The sequence below is a fragment of the Thunnus thynnus genome, chromosome 5, assembly GCF_963924715.1.
Source record: "Thunnus thynnus chromosome 5, fThuThy2.1, whole genome shotgun sequence".
Taxonomy (NCBI): domain Eukaryota; kingdom Metazoa; phylum Chordata; class Actinopteri; order Scombriformes; family Scombridae; genus Thunnus; species Thunnus thynnus.
In genome coordinates, this window is record NC_089521.1 from 28,601,635 (window position 1) to 28,615,042 (window position 13,408).

The window sequence follows — 13,408 nt, forward strand, 5'->3', positions numbered from 1 at the left end:
ACATGACAAAACAGTCCGCCGTGTCTCGAAATGAAAACCAGTTCTCTTCAACTGGTCGACAACAAAAGTAGTAACAAAACTTGTTCAAATAAAACACAACACATGTTCTGTGACAGTGCTTGATGCTTCTCCTGGCTTGCAGCAGTACGGTGGTATTTTTAGTAAACACACTTTTAGATGATGCACTTTCTCTAATTGAAGTCAAATTGATGGTATCATGGCAACACTAGTGTCTAACAGAGAATATCTCTGGTGCATTCGTGAAGCAATATCAGTGCTACAGTAAAATGCACTGAAGAAAAGTGTGACTGTAAGAGAACATACAGTATATATGGTGTAATGTATGTGTACACTCATTTGCCAGTTTATTAGGCTCTCTGAGGAAAAACTATTGCAGTCTAACAACCATGCAGTAAATGCTCAGTTCTTGTTAAGAAAGTTTTTGTTCAACTCAATGTCAATGTTTAGATTGCAGTTTGCGGTGCTGTTTTATTGTATTGAGTTTTATGTCAGATGCTCTTAGTATTTATTCCATCCTCGTCGCTATAAATGGAGCTAAAGTAAGATTTATTGCATGGCTGTTGTGTAAGACTGCATTAGTTATAGCTAGGTGAACTTAATGAGCTAGCAGCTGAGTGTATGGACTTTATTTGTGTGCACCTGCGTGTTTGTAGGAGGGCGTTTGAGTAAATTTGTAACCTGATGCGCCAGATGTTTTGTTACACAGAAACATCTGAGAAGTCGTCCTTGATCGCTGTTTGGAAAAAGGCAGGCACTTACAAAAAAAAAAATACTTGGCAGGTGATTGGATGAACCATCTGTCTGTCACCGTCTTTCCTTGCGAGGCAGCTGGATTTACGAGACCACGAGATCAGGCCAGAATCCTCACAGGATGCTGATTGGTCCGAATCACCGATGGTTCAGACACAAGCACATAATGATGATGTCGTGATCTTGCAAATCCAGCTGCCTCGCAAGGTAAGCAAAGCATTTTGGCAAAATCCCCTTCTTACAACCAGACAACCAAACTTGTGTCAGACGGTTTTTATCTTAAACTGCATGAAGTACCAGATGCGTCAGTGGGACTAATTAGAGGAAAGTGTCAAGATAAGTTCTGGTTGTTTAACAGAGGAACCAAACAGAGTCTTACCCTGCAGTTGCTCAGCTCCTCTGCTCTAACTATGATGGTGCCACATTTCTTCCCCGGGATCCCTCTAGAAGAGACAAGAATATTTCCATTAGCAGCTATAAGCTTCAAGCGATGTGTTTGTGACAGACAGGACAATGGTTTCAATACCCAGAGCTCAAGGGAAAGTCTGTCTGAGGGTGTAAGAGAATAATGTTCTAAGACAACTAATTAAAAACTGAGAAACTCTACCGCATTATAGTTTAACTTTGTCCTGATGTCTGTTCCACATTGACTTGTATTTAAGTGTGCATAATTAGTTTGAATGCAACCCACGAAGCCTATCCTAAAATATGTTGTTGTATATGTATATGTATGTTTATATGTATTCACGGCCGGTTGCAAAGTGACCTCGCCTCTTTATGCTTCGCACAGAGTTAAATCAGATTGAACTCTGACGCACAAAATCACGAGGCTCTCCAACATCCAGCCGGTTTGAGAGAAAGGGTGAAATTGACCCCCGATTCAGGAAATACTGATTGTTTATAACCTTGTATACATATGAGATAATAATACAAGCAGCAGATGGAGGAGGAGGAGGGACGCTGCTTTACTGCAGTGAAAACAAGGACTGAAAATAAAGTGTTTTCGTATTATTCTCAATTTGTGGAATGATGTCTGACTGTTCTGTTCATTCCCGGTGCTTCTGCTGCCTCACTTGCATGTCATTCATTCATCTTTACATATATGCTGTATTTACATTAGTCCTTGCAAATAAGGCACAACCTTTTACTCTGCACTTACACACCAAGAATTTTGAATTTGATTAAAGAGATGATTACAGATCAAAAATTCTCCCTTTTTTCCTAACAGTAATTTGAATTTCAGATGAAAAGTGACCATCTATGTGCACTCTGCAAGTACCTCTTTCATACTTGCCCATATTCTGTACAATGACAATAAAGTTGAATCTAAACTGATAAAGCACCGGTGCTTCTTGTTTCTTTTTCTTCATGTAGCAATTATCCACCACACACAGTAGTTGCAGGCAAACTGAAGTATTTAATGACAGTAATAATGATCATGCTGCTGCGGTCCTGACCCTTCCACTCTTCAGTACAGGTAGCCTGTGATGTTTATGATCTGAGAATGTAGCCGTCAGATTTTTCTCCTGAGGTAATAATAATTAATGGTGAATGAAAACCTACAACAAATAACCTCAATATAACATAACCATATCCAGTGACATTTCAGCTACATTGTTTGTTTACATCCTGAGCTGGTGAAGCGTAATATTCAGCCAATAAAGCCAAGGGAGAACGACTACTAAAAATAGACAAAATGAATGCCACAGACCCCGGGCCTGATTCAGAATGAGGAAGGGCAGAGATAATTTCATTTGGCTAAGTACTGTCCAGTAATGGCAGAGGGAGCCTACAATAACACATGTGGAGAAACCGACAGCAAATTGAAGCAAGGCTTTGAAACTCCGCCTGTCACCTGAGACACATCGTTGTCCTTTGATGCACAGGGAGGCATTCAGTGAAATTAATTCACTGTACGAGCAGAGAGATTGCTCAGTAAGGGGGCAGATGGAAAAATGGCAGAGGGAGAGAGACGGAGGGGACAAGAAAGAGATGGATAGAGTCACCGTGTCGAAGAGAGGAAGGGTAGAGTCACAAGAAGGATGGAGAAGCGGATGAGAGGTTATTGAGTGAAGGGAGAGTGAGCGAGACAATATCAGGTTCTTTAACCTCTTCTACTCCATCCTGTTTTGGAGCAAAATCTAAAATGACATACTCAAATTCAAATGTCTGTAGCTCCTGAACCATATTGACTATATGCATAAATAACGTCTTTCCAGAAAGGTAACCTCCAAAAGTTTCTTGTGAAAGTGTAAGAAACACTCTAGGTGATACAGAAACAGGGCAAAAGGTCTTTGAAGACAATAAAAATGGAAACATATTGTCCACCTAAAATAAAAATGTTGTTTTCAGTCAGTCGGCAGTATGGAGCTGTAAATAAATGTCACCCTTTTGAAGAACATCGCACACAGTACGACAACTCTACAGTGTTTTTTTTTTATAAAAAGGTTCAGGCAGATTTCCAAGAAGGACATTTGGAGTCTCCGTATTTTTGTAAACATGAAGTCTTTCTGATTGGACTACTGATTGAATGGAAAACACTGGCGTCCTAGTGGAGTTATTGAGGTTAAAGGTGTTTTTGGACTGTGATAGCTTGAGCATATAATCAATGTCTTGTGTATTTGTAATAACAAAACAAACAAAAAAAACCCAAGAAAGCATTCAGAGAGTGCACACAGTTCAACAAGGCTTCACCACATTCAAAATTGGTTATTTTAACATAAGAAATATTTTAAAGTATGTATTTTTCTTATTGTCAACAAATCTCATGTTCAGAGCCAAACCAACAATAAACTAATCTACTTACAAGTATTCACAATCGCTTGACTTTGTACAGAAGCTCTTTACAATGTACAACGTGGCACAAAGTCAAGAGGTTGTGCCACATTGTACATTGTAGCACAACAAGCTAGCAAAGCTCTGCATTCTCACACATGCGCAGTGTCATCTGCTGTACACAGAACTGCTCTCCAGAGACTGCAAATGTGATCGCTGTTATTAGTCTTTGCAGCCATTTCTAAACAAACTAACGTGTCCAAAACTCTTTGGGGTGAAGGAACATGTCACCCAGTGCAAGAGTGTGGTTCACTGACATGTTTTTAATAGTTTTTGGACAACAAAGGAGGTCTACGGCACAGAGGAATAAGATACACACACAATACTTGCAGGTAGGATAAGTAGATTTTTGGTTTGGCTCTCATGAGATTTGTTGATAGTATGAAAAATATTGAAAATTGCCATCTTTAACAATATATTATCTTTAATAATATAATATAGAGTGTACAGCCATGCTAGCAGCTCTGTGAGGCTGTACTTTGCACAGTGATACTTTGAGCCAAATGCTAACATCAGCATGTTATCATGCTCACAATGACAATGCTAACATGCTGATGTTTAGCAGGTATAACGTTCACCATGGTCAGAATCTTAGTTTATTAAAATTTCTTGGCAATCCACCCAATAGTTGTTGGGATATTTTAGTCTAGATCAAAGTGGTAGATCAACCAACTGACATCTCTACAGCCATGTTGCTAGCATGGCTATAAAGATCATTTTAAAAATACTGACACTGAAGGTTAAAAAATGTTTGTTGTCATTGTCATTTTTTCATAATCTGTGCTTTAGCAGATTTGTCCAATATCATTGTTGGATCTGAATATGTGATGATGTGAGAGAGTCTATTTGACTAGATAGAAAAACATTCATGTGCCAGAATTTAGTTTTATTCAGTTGAGTGCAGCAGTTCATGAGAAAACAGCACAAGCCTTATGTCGCAATGGAAAGCGCACTTAATTTGCACCTGGACACAAATCTGCCAAAAAACAATCTAAAAGCAGCAACAAAACAAAGTTGATGGCACATCACTGAGACTGTGCTGTGAGATGCTCGTTTATATCATACACAGCATGCCACATAATAGCATAATTAAACTGTAGTGTGTTTCTGAAGCAGATTGTTATCTCCATTGCCTTTCTTGCTCTTTATTTGTCAGATCCGCCTCCACTCTACTTAGCAGAAGTGATGCTTTTGACTTAAGATGTTTTTTTTTTTGTTGTTGTTGTTTTTTTTGTGCCTCACCTGGAGGCAGCGGAGTGAGCAGAGCAGAAACACACACGTACAGTCATACAAACACAAACAAACATTACTGAATAAAAATAGTATCTTAACATATCTAAAAAAAAGGAAAAAATAAAACTTGTAGGTATGCACACACACACACACACACACACACACACACACACACACACACACACACACAGATCTGGAACACAGTGAATGACTGCAGGCAGAGGTGATTACATAACTTGGCAACAGCAACGCATTCTTACATCATATTTCTTGTGTGTCATTCTTCAACGGACTCATTCAGCAGCAACCACTCATTGATTTTGGCACACAAACAGCCACACACACACACACACACACACACACACACACACACACACACACACATTGACTGAAACAGACAGACAGTCATGGATGTAGACGCCAGTACAGTCATTTACTTCGCTCTCACTCGATTTCTCTAGCTTTCTATCACACACGCTGGACACCACTGGAGGACAGGGGATGAGGTGAGGGTCAGACTACTGATGGCTTGCTGCCTCAGGAGAAAAACAAAAGCAACAACAAGTTGTTCTCTTCAGTAAGCCAAAGAAGATGCTGCTGCAGTGCTGCAGTTACAGTGCAACTGAAATAATATGAGACACTACAACCTACTTCATTGTTATTTGGTTATTCGTGCTTGTCGTTTTCATTATAACCTTTATTTTATCAGGTTATCTCTTTAAGATCAAGATTGCTTTTACAAGAGAGACCGGAGTACAGCAGACAGAATTAGACCAGAGATAAGACGCACAACAAAACACAACCAGGCAGCATCAGAAACAATGACTGACATCTTTTTAAAAGGCCCCAAATTAAAGGTCTCTGATGGGGTGAGACTTTCATGTCCTTTATAATTTATTACATTTATATGGAGCAAAATACTGAAAGTCAGTCTTCAAGTGAGTTAATACACTTGCATTTACCCTTAGCTATTTCTATGCACATCCATTAGCCTCACTATAAATTTTATTGGGTCTGTCTTGGTTTTCCCAGGCTACATAGAAATTAGGGTCGGACTTATTCTAGTCTGGAGGGTGGTGGTAATGCACCTGAAGCTCTCTGGTAACTGCCGAAAGCACCAGAAGAGAAATGACTTGTTTATCATGAATTTTCAAGATAAAACCTCTTGCTCATCTTCACGGGTTTCTGACTCAAGCTGATCTCTCATCCACACAGACGATTTCATGGTTGAACTAGTCAGGAATCAGATAAACGCTACAACAGGAGCGGTAAAGATCGCCGTGAAGAAACAAATGTGTTTACACCTTTTGCAACATCTGGCTATAATGAGTCTCGTCCTGCAGAGGTGGTTTAAACAACTGGAGTTCAATGCATCTCTAACGCTTCTTGGTTGCGTTTAAGCTTTTTTTTGATATAGTACAGCTTTACAATTCGTCCAAGACACATGCAGTGGCTACGTGTAAAGAGTTATGGTGTTTAAATGTGTTTGTCCGTTCTGGATGTACTGATTACAGTAAATTAATTTTGTATATATGCATGTTGGTCCCCTGGAATACTTTTTTAAATCAATAAATAAATACTTTCAGTCAGGGCTGTGTAAAAATTGGATACTGGTGCTGATTCAGTGCCTGAGTTTCTCTACTAAAACCAAATAATGTTGTTTTTTTGATGCCTTCTCTGTTGACAAAAAGCCTTTTGAAAAATCACAGAATTTTCAAAACAACTCTGCTTCAGGTACTTTCCTCAAGGGAAACCATCAAAAATCAAAACTTTTGAAAAATGAAAGCTTCTGTGTAAGAATTTTGTCAAAATAAACACAGTTTCTGATCAGTAATTGGTAAACACAACTGAGAATATGACCCTAGAGGAATATGTTTCAGTTGTGAAGGAGTCTGTAAAGGAGCTCTTGATGCCAACTTTCTCTACTTGACATTTTTCAGTCATTTACAGGCTATTCAACATCAAACCCCGACTCCAAATAAGAGAGATGAGAGGTGTCAATTTTAATCTGTAATTATGTAAAATCAAACCTTTTGTTGATAACATTTCCATTTCAGTGGGTGATGCTTTTCTTTGTCTCTCCAGCCGTGTTAGCTATCACGCCAACAGCTCAGTTCTTCTTCTGTTTATGCTAAACACGCTGCAGTTTTAAGATGATTTTCTGACATTATTGTCAAATCTGGATAGTTGCCATTAGAGGTGATAGAGGAGGGAGAGGGTTTTTTGCAGCAGAGGATGTCTCAAAGCCAACATCAACCACACACAGAGTAGCACATGAACTGGCTATAGGTTTAATCACTACTTTGTTACCCTAATCAGCAATGAAGGATAAAAATCAGACATTTATTCATATGAAAATGTCCCTGATTATTTCTTGGGGCTTCAGATGAGGCTTCAGTTCAGTTTAAGCTTCTTCAGAAAATGAGCTGGGAGCTCACCGCTGACATTTTCCCTTTGGGTGAACTGTCCCTTTTTTCACGACTTGCTGATAACCATCTGAACATGTTTACAGTCGCCCGCTGCTGTTTAACTATTCATCTCATTTGGCTGATGGAGACAGCGTGCGCTTTCATCAACATCTTGGCTCATTTTTATGCCCCTGATTCGCTTCACTTCAAAGACAAACAAGAGCAAGTGATCTTAAAAATTTTCAATTCATCCGACTGAATGGAACAGAATCTAAAATCGAAAACATGAGCCTCCTTTTCTTGTGAAAAAATCAATGCAATACAAGTCTTTTGCCCCTTCGCTTTAAATTAAAAGTGTCAAATTAAAATGGCAGAAGACATATTGAGTGAGCATGTTTGTTTATCTGTTCGGTGCATGTGTGTGCATGGTAACATGTGCTACTTACATCAAAGGTTTCTCCAAGCGGCTTCCCAGGGAGCCGACTATCTCACCCAGTGTACAGAACGCCTGGCCCAGGAAATCCTACATGTGTGAGAGTAAACATACGAGTAAACAAGTAAACACATGAAATAGGTTCAGAGAGCTGAAAAGAAAACTATTAATTAGGACAATGCTCCTATTTCTTCATTTGGCAAATACAGTTCACTGTTCAGAACGCATCATACTGCGCCGTGCTAGAGCTATGTGTAGATTTTACATTCATTAATCAGATTATATGACAATAAAAGTGTAAAGAAAGTTTCTCAATATAAAGAACCAAAGTGTTCAACACAGTAGAGACATCTGAAATAGGGCTGCAACTAATGACTATTTTCATTATCGATTAATCTGTCTAATATTTTTTCGATCAATCGACTAGTTATATATTATAAAATGTCAGTTGATCCACTAATCAATTAATCGACTAATCGTTGCCGCTCTAATTTAAAAATAAACAGGCATTTGATGAAATTGTAAAATAATCCAGTATATTTTTAAAACTGAGCTCATTATTATTCAATGTTATTTCATCCTGCTTCTTTTCACAGTAACGAGGTTTATTGCTAAAAACAAAGTCCTTGTCCATCAATCAAGACTATAAATGCAGAGACAGTGAAGTGATTGGTTGTTCTTCAGGTCAGTAGAGACACATGACAAAAAGAAGGAAGCTGGTCACATTTTTTAAAAAGTAAATTTGTTTTTGCTTGGAATTGCATGTACTCAGGCTGAAAGGTGTTTCAATCTCTGTGCTCTTTAACAAATTAAGCACATCAAATTTCACATTTTTGGCATTGAATGGGTTCCCCTCTATATTCTATGTATGATTTGCATATTAACACCCAAACCCAGCGTGTACGGGAACCCGTGTCCTTGTTGATTACTGTAGGGTGACCATAAGAGAGAAGTCAGTTTGGGGAGGGGAAGCCTTTAGGCAGCAACAAGAGCATGCAGTGATACTGTGTGGCCTCCCCTACCAGATTGTGTATGCATGTGTTCATGAGTAAGTGCACATGTGTGTGTGTGCATGTGTGTAAAAGTGCTTGACAGATGAGCCATGTTGAGTCCGGCGGGCAGAAAGCTGCTCCTAAGATCTTTGCCGGTACTGGGCAAATTCCTCCTCTAGCCGAGATCTCGAAACAAAAAGAGACGACAAAAATGCTCTGGCCTTTTTAAGTGTGCTGCTAGCTAGCAGCCCCGGCCCAGCGCCTTCTACGCCTCAGAAATCTAAGGCTAGAGGCTGAGGAACCCAGATTAACAGGCTCAGTGGTGGCAGGGAAAAAAAAAAAAGGTTAGAAGGGTATCTTCAAGTAAAAAAGATCACAGCTGTGACAACAGAGTGATAGTTACTCCTCAAGAACTGCACTTCCTCTTAAAGTCCTTCTCCTTATCAGGACTTTAATATACAACATCCAGAGATCATGTCCAAGTCTTTGAGCATAAACTGTAACTGTTCAACCCTATCACCAGATAAGAACATCAACATTGCACAATTCTGCAAAACTGTAAATTATGTTCAACTTTTTAAAACATTCTCATTTTCTGCAATAGCTTTGCATGTAGCAACTACATTATGGCAAATAAACTATGGTTGAGGTATGGTTAGGAAGTGGCAACTGTGTACAACACATGGTTAAATTTAGGGAAAAATTGTGGTCAGAGTCAGTATAAAGGTAACTTAAATTGCAGGTCTGTAATTGGATGCTAACTTTGCATGAAAGTCTGATGTGCAACACGCCCATCCAGCAGCTCCTCACTTTTCAACTCACAACATAAAGACACACGACTTCCTGCAATGGTAATGAATGTTGGGATTGGATGTAAATGATGGGGTGCAGGACTGTCCAATATGGATGTAATACTGTTATATGCACTAAGATACTGTTCTGCCCTGTGCTGCAGCGAGTTGAATGAAAAATGCAGTAGTTGTTATCTTTGGTCTGATATTAAGATTGTTTGCTTTGAAAAAGTGTACGAAGCTTTAGGAGATAAATCTATTCTGCAGTTTACAAGAAAAAAACAAGAGATTAGAGATAAGCTGGAAGAAAAATTAATCTGAATTTGTGTAGCTTCATTTCAAGATAAGACTAAGATTTATCTTCAGTTCCCCTCGGAGGCGTCCTGACCCCCAAGTCGGGGAATCACCATTTTAGTCTATGTTCAGTAATGGCTGGATGCGGTCACCTTCCTCTTTTTCAACAGCGGCACAACTTTCAACAACTTTCAACATAAAAATGTTATATTTAAAAAGGCTGCTAGTGTCAGAGGTCTTCAAGAATGAGTAAAAAAAGTCTGTGCATTTCCAGCTATAGTATGCGTAATAAGAAGAATAAAAGTTTGCAGTAAAATCCTGAACGCTTTCAAATAGTGACGGGGGAACACAGCCAATTAACTTAATTACTGCCTGCAAACAAAGAAGCCATTTCCCTGTCTGGATCCACTCGCTAATCATCGAATTTATAATAATGAACAATGACTTGAAAATGATATTACTGTTTAAGCAGGATACAAAAATAAACTGAGGTAAAATTGAAAGAGAGGAGTTGTGCACATGTCCGTGACAAGCATCTGTCGGGATGAAAAAGCAACATCCACTTCATCTAATAGAAAACAGGATACTCAGCCCTTAATTGGATTTAACTGTATGCTCTGTCTCTGCATATCTTCCCCTGCAGCCATATCTGCACAAGGTATGCACACCATATGGCAAAGGGAAACATCTGCTATGATGGGAGGGAAGCATCCTCAAACGCTGGCGTCGAAGCTGCCGAGAGAGATACTATACTTGTGTGCACCCCCCCCCCCCCCCCCCCCCCCCCCATTTTCTGTTATTTATAGCCATGAGACTGGAGATGGACTGTGCTCGGACAATGGAGCCATCACTGCGTGCCAGATCACCAATCCCACACATCCACAGCGACGACAGGACGCATCCAAGCGTCCTCAGCCTTCATGCTGAGAGTGAGTCTTTGCGCTCACATTGCACAGCGCTCTTAGTAGAAGCCCGGGGGCACGTTGGGGTTGGAACTGAGGAAAAGAACTCCGCCTGTAGTTGGCAATGAATATTAGGTGGGGTAAAAGGAAAGGGGCATGGAGATGGAGGTGGAGATGAAGCCTCGGTTATGGACAAAACTGGAGCAGGAGGCTGCTGGAGCTTCTGTTGGAAATGGATATGAAGGATGGGGCTGTAGGGCAGTGAAATCTGAAGTTCCAGGTTTTAAATGAAGATGGAAGTAGAGCTTGACCATGAAAGGAAGGTCACAAAGCTCACCTGCATTCCCACTGAGGCACGCAAGATGTTTAAAATTTACTAACCTGCAGTTTCATGAGAAAGGGGCAGAGGTCGACCCTACAAAATGTCTGATAAGGAATGACAAACCTCATATAATCTTTCACATCACAGATTGTTCCACTATCATAAACCTACTGTTTTCTATAATTATAAAATAAATATATTTGGGTTTTGAATTGTTGGTGAGACAAAAGAAGCAATTTGAAGATGTGACTTTGAGCTCTGGGACACTGTGATGGTCATTCCTCACTATCTTCTGACATAAACTGTCATATATTAATTGATGAATAGGTGTAATAATAATCGACAGAATAATTGATTATGACAATAGTTAGTTGCAGCCTCACTGTACACATATAGGATTCTGTGAATGATGGCGCCTGAAAATGTCTTGAGTATGTTTTAATGTACTTTGTTTTTATCTTAACTTGATAAAGCTAAGTTGGTAAGCATGGTCTATAAGCCTCCCATAGCATATAGACCTGCCCAGTTGCCATGGAGATGGTTTAGTTGTTATCACCTGACCTTATGTCCGGAAATTTTGGTAATGTGATAACAAGTATTCCACTTGGCTTCCTGTCATAACCTGTTTTGTGACCAAAAATTCAATTTCCATGAAAACTGAGCAACTCTATCTGCCGAGAAAGTGATGGTGGAAAGCTTCGGTAACAGTAAGTTGGACCTTTAGTGGTGAGATTTGTCAATCTGTCAGAGTAGCAACAAACTGAACACATACAGTAGATTTCCTTCAGACCTCACACAAATAAATAAAAAGCTAACTACAAGTTCATCAAGTCAAAATATTTCATTTAAAAAAGGCCAATAATCTTTACAAAATATTATTAGAAGTGCTGCTGAATAATTATGATGATGAATTTGAAGGGTTGTGTCTTATTTCAGCAAAGGGTTCTTCTGGTGTTGTTAACATTTGCTTTTATTTCTTTTGCATGCAATCCACCACAACTCCACACCTGTATGTATGCTAACTGAACTGTGCAGTAATTTTCTGTGATTCTGAGCTTCAAGTTTCATACCTGATTGTCATGCAACACCATTGCTAACAAATACAAAAAGCGAGGATGTCAGAAACATTTCCCAGAGGCAGAAGCTGTGGTGTAAAACCCCTCTGAATGTGTTTGGAACTAGTCAGAAAAAGGAGCTTAAATGCCAACAAGATTGCTTTGTTCCTGTTACGCTACTCTTACCTCTGACATTCAGATTCAAATCAAGCCGCTATTGTACTGGAAGGGTAAACGTTTGCTATAATATTGCATGAATGCATGACTGATTGTTGAACAGCTGAGGTGAAGGAGACACTCACGTGTTTAGAGAGGTTGTCGCTCTTGCAGTCTAAATCATACCTGCAGAGAAGAGAAGAGAAGAGATGAGGCATCAGAACAGGAGCTGAAAGGTTTGAGCAGCAGGTCTGTGACTGAAGGGCTGCCAAAACACAAATTAGTACTCTATGACACAAGCTTCTCTCCCTCATCACCTACTATTAATGCAAGGCACTTCTTCTCTAATCACTGCAAAGACAATGTTCAGCTTTAAAGTAGGCTTGTGATTACAGCACCGAAAGCTTTACTGAGCTGATTTCATGCATAAGGGTGCAACAATATCAGTGGCTTCAGCATCAGAAGTGGTGAAAATCTAACATTTTACTCGGCAAGTTTCCCACTTCCCAATTTGAAGTAAAAATTGAAAGTTTGTTGTTATCATTTTTATTTTTTCACACACCTGATATGGTAGATCATTTTATTTAAAGTACAAAGCCCTTTTCACAATGACAAGTCAAGGTGGTTTACAACTTGAATAAAAGATGTAAAAAAGAATAATGCAGATAAAAGAATAATTGAGGAGATATATCACTCAAAATTTAAATAAGAAATCAGAAATTTTAAATATTTTTAGTAGTATATTATGTTATAAAAATTAAACCAAAGTGGAGATAAAAGTTCAGTTATAGGCAACACTGTGAAAGTAAGTTTGGATTAAACAAGGTCTGAGTTTGCCGCAAAGGATTCACATGTGTAGAAAATGTATGGACGGTCAGAGTTGGACAATGTCTAAGATCATTCATGAGGTAATTCCAAGTACAGTATGTGTGGTTTAGTAGTAAAATGTGTCTATTAGTAAATGTTTAAAACTATGTGAACTGCACTCTATGCATTGTTTCTCTGCACTGCCTGTTGGCACCTACATCCTATTGGACTCAGACTAGATCCCTGCTTGTGTTGCATCAGCTCTCAGATGTACGTTGCTTTGGATAAAACGGCTGCTAAATGAAATTGTAAATTGTAAATTATGTAAATTGTAATGTGAAACTGACTCAAACACAATTATGTTCTAAAAAGTGAATCATCATTAAGGGTGTTGCTGTGCACTTTAGGT

The 13,408-nt window shown here is 39.1% G+C and overlaps 1 protein-coding gene across 2 annotated transcripts in view; it reads right to left on the minus strand.

Annotated features, from left to right (window-relative positions):
• The window catches only part of LOC137183479 (copine-8-like), a 74,905-nt gene that overhangs the window by 26,388 nt on the left and 35,109 nt on the right, over positions 1–13,408 (minus strand). For both annotated transcript variants that reach the window (XR_010928477.1, XM_067590574.1), the window contains exons 5-7: positions 12,339–12,378; positions 7,694–7,770; positions 1,151–1,214 (exon numbers count right to left, since the gene is read on the minus strand). Coding sequence is in view for 1 of the 2 variants with exons in the window: in XM_067590574.1 (XP_067446675.1) it covers positions 1,151–1,214; positions 7,694–7,770; positions 12,339–12,378 (181 nt within the window). In the remaining variant the exon portion in view is untranslated. The remainder of the gene's footprint in view (positions 1–1,150; positions 1,215–7,693; positions 7,771–12,338; positions 12,379–13,408) is intronic.